Genomic DNA, 15,628 nt, shown 5'->3' on the forward strand with positions numbered 1-15,628 from the left:
TGTAAGTATATTCTCAGGGTACAGACTCACAAGCCTTTCCCAATGAGGCACTACAGTGAGCAACTGTGAGACACTGATGCGCGTGTGCAGAAATAAACTGCCTTTCTGAGGAAGCAGACCGCACAGCTTTCTGCCATTGCTACCCAGGCATGACACATGAAGCATATCTATTGAAGGTCGCTGCCTTGTTTACAGAGATACTTCAACCAAATTACTGCAGACAAGGAATGGAGTTACTAGGTGGTAACTGATTACTTCCTCCCTGCACTCTGTGCATGCACCCAGCATGCTCTTGTTTGTACACAACTACAGCAGGTATCAGAACCAGTCCTTCTGACCACATTAACATCCTGCTCAGAGGAAGCTTAACTGGTGAAGTCAGGAATGGCAGCGGCTCCCATAGTTGAGATACAACAGGCCAAAAATTAACTAGCACCTACACATTTTAGAGGTGGTAAATACCCAGTGGTCTCATTGATTTTCAGCTGAATCCGTGAGTCTTGACCATTTGTGAAATTAAATGCTGAATCTATTCTACTGCAAGGATTCTCATGAAAATCTGATGAATGTAGTTGTCACTCCTGACCTTTCCATCTACGCTCAGATTCACAATCAGTGTTCTCTTATTTGGAGTGCTATTGCAATTTCTGCTTTATCTCATAGCTTCTGTGAGTTCCATTAAGCATTTTAAACTGGTTAAAGTTAGCATTCTGATCAATAAATATTAGATAAATACAACCCAAATAATCTTCAAGATAGTCATGAGAAATCTTAGCCTTCATTGGGAGCTAACAAAATCTAGTCACTTGCTATATGACTTACTTTTATTACATTCATATACTGCTTTCCAAATTTGATTGCTCTTCCATTTCTCTTCTACTTTGATCACCATCACAGCATGGAGCCTCATCGTCACCATCGCCTGAACAATGGAAATTCTTCCACCTTGTCTAGAAACACGCACATGACTTGCAGATGTTGCACACACAACTTACACATCAAAATTATGTTGCCATTGAGCAAATTAAGTTTAACCTATGAGCAGGAGATCACCAGCATTAACTAGCCTCTGAAAAGCATAGGTGATACTCGTTCTGGACCTCTGCTGTTTTGCCTAGCATCTACTGAACTGACAGTGTTCCAGGAATTAAGAGACACAGCGTAGGTTGCCTCAGTCAGTTTGATACTACACTGAAGAAGCTCAAATCCCTGCTTCCACAATAGAGAAAATTCAAGAGTTAGGAGAGCCACTATTTTATGCCTGTTTGTTTGAACTGGCTAGACTTCCACTCATAAATCAACAGCTTGCATGTTAAACCAGCAATGAATACCATAAAGCTCTTACTTGTGTTGAAGCCGAGCTCAAAGGACAGCTTGAGGCTTTATCATTTGTTCCTGTGCTGGGGTGCAGAGCTTTCCAAAATAAGCCAGGAGAGGTTAGCATTCCAGAATTCAAAATCACTTAGGCAATAACCTACTTCAAATTACGGACGTTCCAATATTTCTTTAAAGAAAAATAAAATCAAAAAGCCTTTAGAAGCAAACAGGAAAATGTTTAGCTTAGAGCAAATCTGGTATCAAGCAGACTGAAGAAAAATCAGTTCCCAACCAGGCAAAAAATGTAAACAAAGCACTGCAATCTGGACCTGGGGGAACACATTCTTCCATCTTAAAATGAGAAGCTTGAGGGACAAATGCCAAGAAAAACGAAACAGAAGCCTGCACCTTTTAACACAAGCACGCTGCAGCGGCGGGGCGTTTGTTCAACACACAGACAGAAGACTTCAGTCTTTGCCAACGCTTTGCTCGGTTGCTGACTTCTACTGAGTAAACTAGAACCCGTGAAAAACTGGGACATCACCAAGCCTGCTGCCCAGTCTCCTCGTGGTTTCCTCAGCACTAAACAGCAAAGAAGAACTTTATAGCTGAGTAGTTCAATCTCTATTGAACTACTCTTTTTTTTTTTTTCTTTTCCAGGCACAAGTTAATTGCCAGCTAAGACTATGAAATAAAAGAAATGAGATCCATTCCAACCCATCAGTATATCTGAATCCTACCACACGAGCTGCCAATCGGTTTTCCAGTCCTCACACTCAATATCTGCTGTTAATTTGCTTGCTATTGCAAGAACTTAAAGACTGTCAGCAAAATCCATGATGCATTACAAAACTTATAATTGAAAAGGGGAAAAAAAAACACCAACATCTGATGCTTTTCTGACAGGATAAACAGAAAGTCTGAGGAGGCTGATCAGAACGAGGGAGATGTGCTAACTTAGAGCAGCTTGAATTAAAATATAATTGCAAACGGAGCAGAGAAAGAAACAGTTTCAGAAGAAAGTTTAAACTTATGCAAAGCCTTTTGATGAAACCCACAATATTTACACGGTTCTAAAAAGAGAAGTGCAAAAATTGTTATTTCTAAAGCAGATGAACAAATGTCTCTCTCTTAAGGCTTTCTTAAGGCTGCATTATCTATGCCAATTAAAATTGTGCTTCTGAAAAAGAAGTTCAGGCACTTCCTCTAGAGTTACTAAAAAAAGCAAATGAAAGCCTTGGCTCCGCAGAGGTGAGCGACAGCCACTCATTTGTTCTTGACCCCTGCATCACCCTACAGATCAAATTCTTGGACATAGGAAAAACCCACCAGTATTCATTAAAAGCAACTGGGAGGCCAGCTTTGTGCTTCGCTTCTTGAGAGCGGAGCGAGCTGCAACCTGACAAAGGTGCAGGATATTGCCTGACAATGGCACTGCTCCTGTCAGAAGGGAAGAGCTTTATCCCCAGCTTCACTCAAAACAAAGCCATGTTACGCACAGTGATGCAAATCACAGGTTTTGAGCCATTATTTAAATCATCAATTTTTACCTTTTAGGTTTGTGCTTTTCCGTTATTACCGTGAAGTTGATTCAATTAACCATTAAAATGCATTCATTTATACCAAATTAGCTTTTATGCAAAACATTTCTGCTCCTCAAAAAGATTCATCTCTACAGCAATTTAAACAAATATTTATGCTGAAAGTCTTTGGTCTTCAGTTTCACTTTGCATACGAGTAGAATTTGCCCACGTATTTTAATAGCAAAAAAACCAACTGATTGCTTTATGAGATTTCACACCCGTGACACTTCTTATGAAACATTACGGAGAACAGAATTTAAAACTGGCAAATGAACCTATCATCTAATTGTTCATGAAGTTACATACCACGCAGCTCTAAGCACACACAAGTTTAACGCGACATTTTCTTATTACAACTTCTTGTGTCTTTTAAACAAACCAAGAAACAGCTAGCTGAGGAGATGGACAAAACAAGACAGAAAATATTTTCCCTCAACAATTGTTTCTGTCAAAATGTGGTTTAAAAAGCTCTGGCTCCTGTTAACCGCAGCTCTCCAGTGGTTTGACTGCTTTAAAGCCTTATCCAAATCCAGACATTGCTAGAATATTTGCATTCAAATGTCAGCAGCACACTACAGTAAATGCAGACCTCAGCGCGGATGAACAATTACAAACATTATTTAAACACACGTAATTTAAAGTAACAACATTTGAATTTAAGTAAAATATGTGATCACTTCAGACATATTCAGTACCTGAAGATGCATGAAAGCACACGGCCTCTGCTTACCCTCCTAAAGATACAGCAGCATACGAGTTGTGCTTATGTGACCTTGACATACAGAGCCTCACAATTTAAACTTCAGTTATCCATCACTGTTTGCAATTTTGTCTTATTTAGTAACTAGCCTTAATCTCACATATACGAAGGGTAAAATCTTTCTATTGTCCTGAAAGAGTTTTGACCACACGAGGTATAAACTATTAGGGCAAAGTCAGAAGGACTGGAAAGGAGAGAAACATTTGGTGGATAACCTGCAAACTGAATGCACAACCTTCAGCCACTTTACTCCTTTCGAGGCACATCCAAGAATCTCCTTCCCAAGGTGTGAAAACATCTGTTAGATTTTCCTCCTCTGAAAGCGAGCAGAGCCCAGAGCGCGCCTCACATCCCACCTTGCCCTTTCCTCTGCTAGAGGCTGTTGCTCTGTTTCCAAGTCCCCTTCAGCTAATGCCATTTAATACTCTCAGAACCATCAGGCTAAATTCAAATTTTCTGCTCCTTAGAGGCTGTTGATATGCACCGCTGCACATTCCAATTGCAAATACACATGAATGCTCCTGTGTATTCTAAGTTATTTTCTACGCACAAATTCTACTAAATTGTAAGTTAGGAGGCACTACTTGAATTCTCTCAGGTCTTTAGAAAGCTTTCAGATGCACCAGGAGCAATAAGACGTAATGAATATGGACTGATATTTCTTTTCTGTAGTTACACTGAGTTAGCAATTTACATTTTCTAAACAGATAGATGACTTATAGCCAGTTTTCCCAGTCTTCTGGCAATTACTTCTTAGAATCCTCCGACAGGCTGAAGCCTCCAGAATCACAGCTGTTATTCTTGGGTTGATCCCCCTTTCTAAATTAAAACCAGTAGCTTTATCAGCAAATGAGATTTTTTTCCCTCTGGAAATACAAAAATGCACATAAATTGAACGTGCCAACTTATCTCATTTTAGGGTTGGAGCATCTTCTGGGTTAACGACCACTGTTCCACATCTGTGACAGAACTAATTGGGGTAAGGAGGCCATAAATACATACAACTCCCCCACAAATTCTCCTCCTTTGGGGTAATCTAAAGATTTATAGGTAGTAGAGTGAGACGTCATTGGAGAAGAAGGGGAAAAAAAAAAGTGCCAAAATGCTCATCTGATTATTCTGTCTCAGTTTCCAGGCACAGATCAGATTTGAAACATTTTTCCAGTATCTGATGTGACTTTTCCTTCCTCTCAAGAACCAAGTAAAATGCAGGGAACACTTAATTTTTACACTTTCTAAGGCTAAAAGCAAACAAATCTACCCTCTGAAGAGACTCCATGTACTGATCTAAAAAGCTGCACTCTAAGTGATAGCCCCAAATCAAATTCTCATCACCAGTTGCTTCAGAACATGGTTTGACAAGTTTTTTCAGCTGACCACAGATGAAACATCCTCCAAAAGAGAGCAAAAGCAGGACTTGGGCAGAGCTCAGCTTGTCTTTCTAGCAATCCAGCTTAATCTCCCAGCAATCATTAATTGGGAAAGCCCAGTTATCAATCAAAGCTTGTGATTCTGTGATTCTATGAATGAATTGATAGGGAGGAATAATTAAGATTTGTCTGCCATGAAAAGGTCAGAATATGTATGTCACTCGTTCATTATGGTTAAAATCAACTCTGACGACTTGACCCTTGATATTTCAGAACAAATATTCTAAATTCCCGTGCACACGTGCAAAATGAAACGCTTCAGATGCAGGTGGAAGTTAAAGGGTAACAAATTGTCATTATGAATTTGGAAACCACAGGGCAGAAAACATCGCCACATTTTGCCAGTGCACAAACATTAACACATATAAAAGGCATTTCACACGGTTCCCCCATTTCAGACTTCCAAGTTCTCTCTTTCACAAAAATACCTTTTCCAAGACTTGGGTTCTACATTCTCACCCAGACCACTTTCAGGAACTGTTTAATAAAAAGCTCTCCAGGAAATCCGTCTCAAATAAATCTGAAAAGATGCCCACACGCTGCAATCACTGGATGCCTGCAGAATGCAAGCTGCCCTCTGTCTCATACATACACGTGAAATAAACTGAGCACAATCTTAATCTTAGGTTGCTGCTCATACAGCTGATCATCCTGCAGCAAGTCTCAAATCCACGGTACCCTCTGAAGGGCTTTTATGGACTCTGTCTTCTGTGCGTTTTATGCTGCTATAGTGAAAAGAAACACTGTGAAATATCTTTACAAGATGGTTCCTATGCTGAATTAGGACCATCTTTCCCAATTAGATGATACTACAGGATTTAGAGGGTTAAGTTAAGCAATGTCAGGTTGATTTAAGCTAGTTTAAATGAAGAATTTCAAATAGAGCTCCATCACTGTTTTGTAGCCAGCACCAGTGTAAAAACATTATCTGCAAAGCATTGTCAGAAACATCACCGTGTACATGAACTACCAAAGACTGAGAGTTAAGTGAACAGTAAGGAGAAATACGAAAAAGACAAGTACAAGAAAAGGGGAAAATTTCTCAGGTCCTCATGCATTTGCCCCATTCTTTGGCTTAATAGTCTCTCTTTCCTCTTCCTCTACATTCACCTGTAAAACACGCCTGACACCAAAAATATAAGTTATAAGCTTAAAATAAGCCCTCTTTACAGGCGTGCATAAATCAGCATCTAAACACTTCAACTGACAATTAAGAATGCCAGGTAGCATAATGATCACCACCACTGCAGATCAGTTTTCCAGTGGAGGCTCAAAGAGCCGTGATTGTTGCTAGTGTAAGAATTCAAAATGAGTGCTACCAAATGATCCTGGAGGTTTTTGCAACCGCAGTGATTCTATGAAAACCATATTGACTAAGCTAAGATGATTTCAAAGGCTCCACAGAGAGATAACAGGCACTGCAATTCAACACGTGGAAAAAACAAGACAGGGTCTCCTTAGAATAACAATGGACAGTAATTTTCCTCTTGCATATAATTGGTTCAGGAATTGAAATCAAAACTGTCTCGATATCATATTATTATAACTTGACAAGCAGAAGAGAACACTGCCTGTAACTGATCTGAAATAGCACTCAAAGCACCTGCTGCCTTGTACTTAGTGCTACGTGGTGCTAAATGCTACCATACCAATCTATGAGAGCAGCAGATACAAACATCTAAATAGCATACAATATAATGGAACTTCCTTCCCTAATACACATTAAGATGCCCTTTCAGTTAATCCACAAGCACAGAACAGATACTGCGTCCACTATTTTTTAACTGTGTTCAGCAGGCAGAATAGAGAGATGACAACCTTCTCCCCGTATTTCACGCAGATGGCCACACGCAGCATGCTTATGCACAGAAAGAATACAGCCACTGTTTCAGAGTGGTTGATAGCTAGGTTTTATACAATTCTGCAGGGCAAAGCAACAAAGCAGCTTCGTGCATTTTCAGCAGGAATCATTCCTGTTGTGGTTTAAGTAATCAAGAGCAAATAAAGTTTAAATTCAGACTTACCATGGGGCACCGTATATCCGGAATCCTTTAACTGTTACTTCTGAATCTTGTAAGTAAATACTATTTGTCAGGAGTGACTGAACATTGTCAAAGTCCTCTGGTTTCAATTTGGACACAGAAGGAAAGCGGTAGTAATCTTGTTTAACAAGGTCTGCCATGAATTCCTTATCAAATGTCAGTTCATGATTCCCAGCAATCACTATTTTATATTCATATGGCAGGTTTCCTGAAATAACAAAAAGAGAGGACTTAATTAGCACATTCTTCTCCCACACCTCATTGCCAGCACAATAAGTAGACAGCTAGCAGTGACAGAATGAAATACCCAAAATCTGTGCGCACCTCCGTTTTGAGCAGAAGTCATTAACACCGCCTCTCTTCCATTGAATTGAACCGTTTTGAAATGCAAAATAATGCCACAAAGAAACATCCTAATAAAAAGTGTGCGCTTTCACAGATTCGGTCTCACTGAGACTTGCCAAAAATCACATGCAAGTTTGCATCAAAGCTAAAAGTAGTCTAACATCCCCCCTCTGCCATCACTGTAAGTCGTTTTCTTGTCTTTTAACCAATCTTTTATTTTGGTGCATATTCCTAACAATCATTTAGAAACTGATTTTTTTTTCTTCCACAAAGGTACAAGCAGATGGATTCAATATATCGTTGTATGTTCACTTCCTGTACTGCTCATGGGTCCGTTGTTATTTACACAAACCACAAAAGCAACAATGGACCCACCATAATCGTTAGTGCTGTTAGCCCAGATCTCATATACACACACAAACACACACAGGCGTAGATGTTAGTAGATGTTACCATCCACTAATTTGGAAGTAAAACACAGGTCCTCAAAACACATGGAAATTCATGTGTACATCTTCCTGTTCTGCAACTTCAACATCTGCCTCAGAGGAGCAAGGACCTGGATGCTATGTATTCCTCTTGAATATTCTTCCCCTATTCATGAGCATTTGCTCTTTCACAGCTTTGACAGTTTAAACACTGTGTTTCAAGCAGCTTCTGAAAGTGTTTTTTCTTCTGTTAAAAAGAAGCTTTTAACAGTACCTGTAAGCACCTATATAGCAAGATTAACCTTCCCCTAAGAAAAGCTCACAGAAAACTAGTCCAAACTCTGCTTTTCAATATTTACACAGAAACTATGCACGGAACACAAGCATCATCTTCACAAAAATCACCTAATTCTGGACAGAATAACTAGAAGTTATAAATCCCTTGAAAAAAAGAAAAACACACAATTTCATAGATTTCAAGACTGAACACAATGCAGGTCATATACAGTCGTAACTCTGCACTTCTACATTGGACTAAAGGCTGGGGGAGATACAATAAAAGCTCCTCTACCTTATTCCCTTCCCCATGTCTGCTACGTGCATCCCTGCAATTCATTTTTATTGAAACACCAGAAGTGGCAAGTAGCTACAATTCCTGCTCTCTGACAATCCTGGGCACAAGGTAAAATCCCTGCTTTCTTTTCTCAGGAAACACAAAAGAGACAACTGGCACGCAATGTGATATGTCCCATCAGAGCGGCCAGTCCCCCAAAACATGCTAAAAGTGATTACATTCTCAGAAAAGTAGGATGAATATGTCAGATTCAAGTTTCTGCCACGTTATCAACATTTGCCAGCTTTAGCAGAGAAAACTTCTCGTCTTACTAGATAAATGTCCACATTTTACGCTCTCTCCAGTTTGTTTTGATAAGAGATTTGAAAATTGGTACATTTTCCTGATATTATGTTCAATTAAACCTGGGCCGCTGTGTTTGAAGCCAGTGCTTTCTATCTTGCTGTGTTAAAAAGAGGGCTTACTTTGAAGACGTAGGACATGAAAAGACAGACCAGTTGTGGGATCAGTGAGTACTGAAAGGTGCAAATGTAATATTTTGTTATATAAATGTTATATAAACACCTGAATTCAGCAGAGAACAATCTAACAATACTTGCTGCAGTTGATGTCCAAAAAGCTGTTCATTTTACTGAACGTGGCCCCGCTTGGTCAGTGAGTGCCAGCAATGGAAGAGGAGCCTCAGGTTTTGAGCCAGGTAAAAGCAGGGAGCTCAGGGCAGAGCTGTACAGATGAACCCTATGGATCAACAGCACAGCCTGAGAAACATGGTCCTCGAGGAGAAATCCCAGTTGTGACCAAACGTGTCAGTGCCTGCCTGTGAGCTCCAGCTCTGCTGTAGTTCACATACAGTGAAGAGCACAAACACCTGACGAGCAAGCAGTGCTGGCTGGAGATGTGTTTGCTGCAGGTCCACATCCCCACGCAGGGGGAAGACAAGACGTGCTTCTTTCCATAGCTGTACATATTTAGCACAGGATGGGGACAAAGCTTTGACCTGGCTCCCTTGCTTTGTGCCCTGACTGTTTAAAACACTCTCCTTTTCTGGAGTGACAGCCACTGGTGCTGGCTCAAGGGACAGAGATGAGACACACAACTGACAACGACACAAATGTACCAACGCCAGGCCCAAGCAAAGGAGAAGCCAGAGGTAGTCTCATCCATTTCTTTCCTCTTCCCAGAGGAAAGACTATCTAGTACTAATCACAGTAATAAATTACCTGCAATTGGATTAGCTATTTGTTCATCGCATTTAGGTTTTCCCTTCCAGAAAGACCTGCTGGCAGTGCACAACATTCATCCTCTCTGATACAATTTATGAAACATTTTGGTGTTTCTTCCTTTGACAGTTCTGCCCTTTGTCTATAATCTGCTGACCTTTTGTGCTTCATACAGGAGCATGAACAGCTACACAAAGTCTCCTACTCTGTGGTATTTCAGTTTCCATCTTGACTAGATTAATCTCTGCATTACTACTTCCACGCTGTTCAGTAAGAGAGCCACTGCAGCACAATATACAGGCTGAAAGGTATTCTCTGACTTTTCTTGACTGCATTTCTGCCAGCTGCACTTGGTCTTCATTATTTTCCCAACAATTATTTTTCCATCACGTATCAGTAGTATTATTCATTCCATATTATACCGTTAACCTAGAAAAGGTACTTTTCAAGCTAGAAAAAGAGTTGATGTGTTTGATGGGATACACTCTTCAGAAACCTCAACTCCCCAAGTAATATCTAGATTTAAATTAAAAATACTTACCTGTTTTCCATGAGAAATCAAAAAGGTACTAAAAATGATTAGAGCACTGTGTCTACACAGTCTACTAAACACTGTATTTTGTAGGTAATGTGATACTAATTGTCTAAATAGTGGTAGAAGCCTGTATTTACTCCATAAATACTTCTGTTGTGAAGCTCTGAATAACTATATGCATGCATTAACTATTCAAACCACACAACACTTCTATGAAAGGTTAAGTGCTTTCATGTGCATTTCACAGACTCATAGACCCTTTGGCCATACGCTAAGAACTGGGCTTAGAAACCTTGAAGTACAAATCTTTGTCCCTTCAAAAAGAAGGAAAATCTCTACAAGTGAGATGCCTGCACAAGTCAATTCCCTCCAATTCAGTGTGCCATACATGCTTCAAAGTCATAACTGGCCATGAAACCTGTAAGCAACTGTATACACCTCCAGAGATAAATACGGAATGAGCTGATTCTGTGCTGTTCCTATGGACTTCCAGTGACTGCAGGGTGCCATCAGTTGTCCAGCCACAGCTGCACAAGTGCCCAAGGCAGCCAGCGAACATCACTGAACAGAACAGCAGTGCCGTCCAGCAGCACCGTAACTCCCCACAGGTTTCTTGTGGGAAGCCCACTGAATGTCCAGACAGTAACTACTTTCTTCTCAGCATTTACAGTACAACCCCAACACACACAAACTCTGCCCAGCATTTTAAAAGAGCACTTGAAAGGCTCCGATTAATCCTTCAGCAGCAACAAATGCAATCTGCACAAGTACAGTTAGGAAGGCTTGAGCTCTCATCAAACACTAGACTTCTCTCACCAAAAAGGGTAACAGTCCACTCACTGTAGGTAAAGGGATTCAAAACTGGGTAAGAAAAACAAACATCAAACGTCTAGGATAAGATGGATTGTAACAATTTTCTGGCTGTTTTGATCAAACAGCTTGCAAAGAAAGTCCTCAATGGAAAAGCTAATACTGACACCAACTGATACATGGATTGAAAGCCTAAACCACGTATGCCAATGCATCTTCCCCTTGTATCTGTACAAGTTTAAAGACTGAAATAAATAAAAAGAGTGGAAAAATTATAAACCATGCACAAAAATAGAACAAGATTCTAAAGAAGGAGAAAGAGCTAAAGTACAAGAGCTCGCAAAGTCTTCACGATGAAAATATTCCACCAGCTTTTAAAATTGCATCAGTTCAGACGCCTTTTTTTTTTTTTTCCCACTCTAAAAGAACATTTGGAGAAGGAAAACTAAGGCAAAACACACACAGGCAATGCAGCAAGGCAAGTCGATGAATGGAAGTTTAAATGTTTTGCCTTTTTGCAAGGAAAACAGACCACAGCACAGGGAGAAGCAAAGGCTGAGACCCTTGAGTTCCAGTGATAAATCTAAAGCTTGCACATTAAAGCTCCCCTTTGTTGAAAATGCTGTTAGACACAACAAAACAGAAATGTTACGTAAGTGCAAGCTCTGCCTCTGACCTTTCACTCTGTAACCGTCAGGCTTCATTAATTTTCACAAGGCCTGACAGCTCTAGCGTTAATACTCACACTTGCTGATCGAGCCACACAGCAGGTTCAGACTGCTACCTTCTCCTCTGAAACTCATGCATTAGGATTTCTTCCATGCTGGCAATGGAAAACCAAGTCTAAGAAACATTAAACACAAAAAACTACGTTACAATAATGCCAAGGTTGAGTCATAAACCCATGAAAGCAAGGAAGTATGGAGTGAATGTTGCCTCAGCACCTACAACTCAGCTGTGCAAAGCCAAGATACTGCAGCCTTCTCTGAGCAACTGCAGGTACCGGTGCTGCTCAGCCTAGCTGTCTGACACTGCAGAACCAACAAACCTACCACCAAGTGCTTCCATTCGTTCTCTCTCCCATCTGGGCAAACGGAGTGAGTTTGTCACAATGCTGGGCCGCAACATCGCCAAGTGCAGCTCAAACCCCGAGCCAGGGCCATGTATACACCGCCAAACCAGTCAGCTGTGGTCTGACTGAATCACACTCTGACATGGGGAACGGTTCCTTGCTTTTATGTATTTATGTCTCAACCGTAACATTATTCTAATGTAACCGTTTGTGATTAATATCATTCTCTTCTCTTTAACAGACAAAAAGCACCATCACATAAATGGCAACCTTCTGTTTCACTTGAATGCTGCACAGCTTCTTTAGCACGATTACGGCATTACAGAGTTGTTTTTGTTGGTTTTACTTAATCTCAAAGAAACTTTGAATTCCATTGGAGTATTGTCACCAAAACTTCTTTCCTTGAAACAGAAGGCTTCACTATTAATTTTTTTAGCCATTAATACATGGCAATTATTTGTTTTGAAACAGAACCTGGAGGATTTGTTTAGTCTAAGCTCAAAGAAAGAAATCCTCAGGATTTTGCAGCTCACAGCACTGCCAGCTGTAGGTGTAAAAAGTTCCCAGAATTGACTTAAAAAATGTGAAATGTGGAACATAAGTAGCACAGATTTCTCTGCTCACGAGCCCCCGGTAAGGCTTTCTTTGCAGGCTCGTAATTATGCAACCTAAAGGATGAAGCTTTTAAAAATACAAATAAATAAAATCGCGTAACTTAAAATCAAAAAAGCTGCAGCTATGGAGCTTCCCTCTAAATTTAGCAAATTCTGAAAGCAGCATCCTCACTGCAAACCACACGCCTAGTTCTGCCTTTTCATCTTTGCAAACAATTCTTGCAGAAATGGTAGTTCCTCCTACTGTTCTGTTTCCTACAAACAAAGCAACACGTCAAGGACCAGCATGACTGCTTTTGGGCTGTGTGCACACTTTTAGAGAGATCCTGTAAGTGAAGCAGAGGTCACGTGGGACAGCGTATAGGGTTTTCAGGCAAAAACTTCTTCAGTCGTGTCAGTTTGAAGAGTGTTCCTTTCAACAGAATTACCTCATATTTACATGTCAATCTGCATCTAACTGCCCGTAGTTTCAGGTCTGTAAAGATCCTGTGACCACGAGCATCAGTACACTAAGAAATACTGCACCAGGGCTCACTGAACTACTTGTCCTTTCGCTGTGAGCTCAGTCTGGTTTCAGATGGCCCTCCTCTTGATCTCTGAGTATCAAAGCTGAGAACAGAACCAAACACTGCCTTCTCAGTACCAGTGGGGCTACGGAGAAATGTTCTTATTGAACACGATCAAGGCAAAATTGAAAAGGAACACTTTTGATTGCTATTGCATTAGGCTAAAATATAGAAACGAAACCTAATACTATCTAAACCTAATAAGAAAAAGCCATCTCTATTTCAAAAATTTCAAAGCATTCTCCATAAACGCATCACAGATCAATTTACATGGTACTTTTGCCAATAAGCAAAACGAAATCACAAGTTCCAATTGGCTTAACTCATATTGGAAAGTGCAAAAGCAAATACCAGAAAATGCAATTACTGCAAACAAACTCCATTTTCTTCATTCAGGAGGGAATTCCAGGGAACATTTTATTGCCATCAAATAATATTTCTAAAGGCATCAATACCCAATTCTATTTTCTTTCCAAAGTCCCCCCACGCTATATAACCTCATCTTCTATAAGGAAACTCTCCAGATTTTGAAATAATACATTGGTAGTTGATATTATGAACCTCGAGCGCAGACATATTGTATTAATTTAAATGATTTTTCTCTCTGGATCTTAAGAGCATCAAAACCAGCAGTCCCTGACACAAAGAGTTCTGGACCTACTTCTCACAATATACCCTTTGTTTCTGTAATTTACAATTCCAATTAAGTCTTTCTGTTAGTATATAAAATAAATGAATAAAAGTCATCCATAAGGAGGTCAGCTTGAGAACAATTATACAGCAAGTAATTAAGCTAATCATAATTATCACAGACAGAGGCTTGGAATTTTCATGTACTTATATTTTCACACCATCGAAGGCCAGACAGTGCTAAAGGCACTACATAAAACAAGATCATTTTTTAGAAAGATAATTTAAGAAAGATCATTTAAGAAAGATCAAGCTCTGGACATCAAATGCTGAAAGAAAACTTGCCACAAATCAGTGAGAACTACGGACACAAGACCCAGAACTAGACCCTGCTCCAAATCATTCTGCCTTTTCAGCAGGGAGCTCTGTGTGAACAGCATGATCGAGAAATTGACGTGTGCCATAGCATCTGCAATGCCAGCAAACAACCTTAAAATAAATACATAAATAAATGAGGAATTGGAGGAAACACTCTCCTGTTTCTCACCTCAGTGAATGTGTTCCTGTTATTTGCATTCTCATCCTTAAAGAAAAGGTGCAGCCTGTGTGGCTTGCAAAGCATAAGCAGGCACTTCCCTCTGCCTTGCAGCCTGGGAAGCCTCACCACCAGTCCTGAGTATTCCTCCAAAAGCCTCTTTTTCAAATACGTAAGTGAAACGTTTGATAAACTATTTTACTTTTCTTTCTGGAATAAGGAATCTGTTACACACCTTCTCCGCTTTTGTTGCGGAATTGAAATCTTTCCTGGCAAAACAATGATTTTTGAGTACAGTGCTGATAAACTGCAAAAAATCCTGGGGCTCGGATCTGACCACCACACATTAATGTAATGTGGGCAGATTCCAATAAAGGCAAGGCAAAACTAGTAAGCAGGAGCAGCAAGAATTACCCCAAGTAAAATAAACTGAAAGGGAAAAGAGAAACAAGGTAACATCCTTTTAAAGTACCTTAACAGCTTTAAAAGCATGGACTGCTGTCTAAAAGCAGGGCACCAGCTTTACAGCAATTCTGAAAACATAACATTTTCCAATGTGCTAAAGCAATTAGCTGCTTTGGAAGTTCTACCCTGCGCTCATTTGTTGTGATTTTACTTGTAAACACACAGCATAGGAAGCAAGTCTGATTTTCAGGGATATTTTTTACACAGGTTTTTGGATGGCGATGCTGATGTTGGCTGGGAATTGCTTCTTCCTCTTTTAAGTCAGAAGAGGAAAACATCTAAAACCTGAACTAAACTCCATTTCTAGAAGGAGACCAGTTCACATCTGACAGCAGTATGCACTGTATTTCAGAATTACCTTCACAGTCCCTCCCTGACATTTTTTCAGAGGATAAAAAAACAAAGACAAAGTACTGGGAGAAAGCAAACAGAAATTACAGACAACTAAAAATACACAGGCAGGTCTCTGTGAACCTCCAGCACCGTTTTCTGAATTCCATGCCTGAATTTATTATTCTAAATAAACCTAAACATTCCATTACAGTCTTTCACGATGAACTTGGATACCAGGAATCTCCTGAGTCCTTTAAGGAAATTCCTTTTAATAATCCAGCCCACAGAGAGACTTCTTAGCTGCTAAAGGATACAACCAAGTCACTCCAGCTGCATCATCTTATTACAAGGAACTGAATTTCTTACACC

At 40.0% G+C, this 15,628-nt stretch overlaps 1 protein-coding gene across 1 annotated transcript in view; it reads right to left on the reverse strand.

Moving 5' to 3' along the window:
• The window catches only part of MPPED2 (metallophosphoesterase domain containing 2), a gene marked incomplete at both ends in the record, with an annotated part of 84,682 nt that overhangs the window by 32,785 nt on the left and 36,269 nt on the right, over window positions 1–15,628 (reverse strand). The window contains one exon of the mRNA XM_079536997.1: window positions 7,115–7,340. Coding sequence (XP_079393123.1) covers window positions 7,115–7,340 — 226 coding nt within the window. The remainder of the gene's footprint in view (window positions 1–7,114; window positions 7,341–15,628) is intronic.

The sequence above is a fragment of the Tetrao urogallus genome (assembly GCF_951394365.1).
Source record: "Tetrao urogallus genome assembly, chromosome: 6".
In the NCBI taxonomy this organism is placed as follows: Eukaryota; Metazoa; Chordata; class Aves; order Galliformes; family Phasianidae; genus Tetrao; species Tetrao urogallus.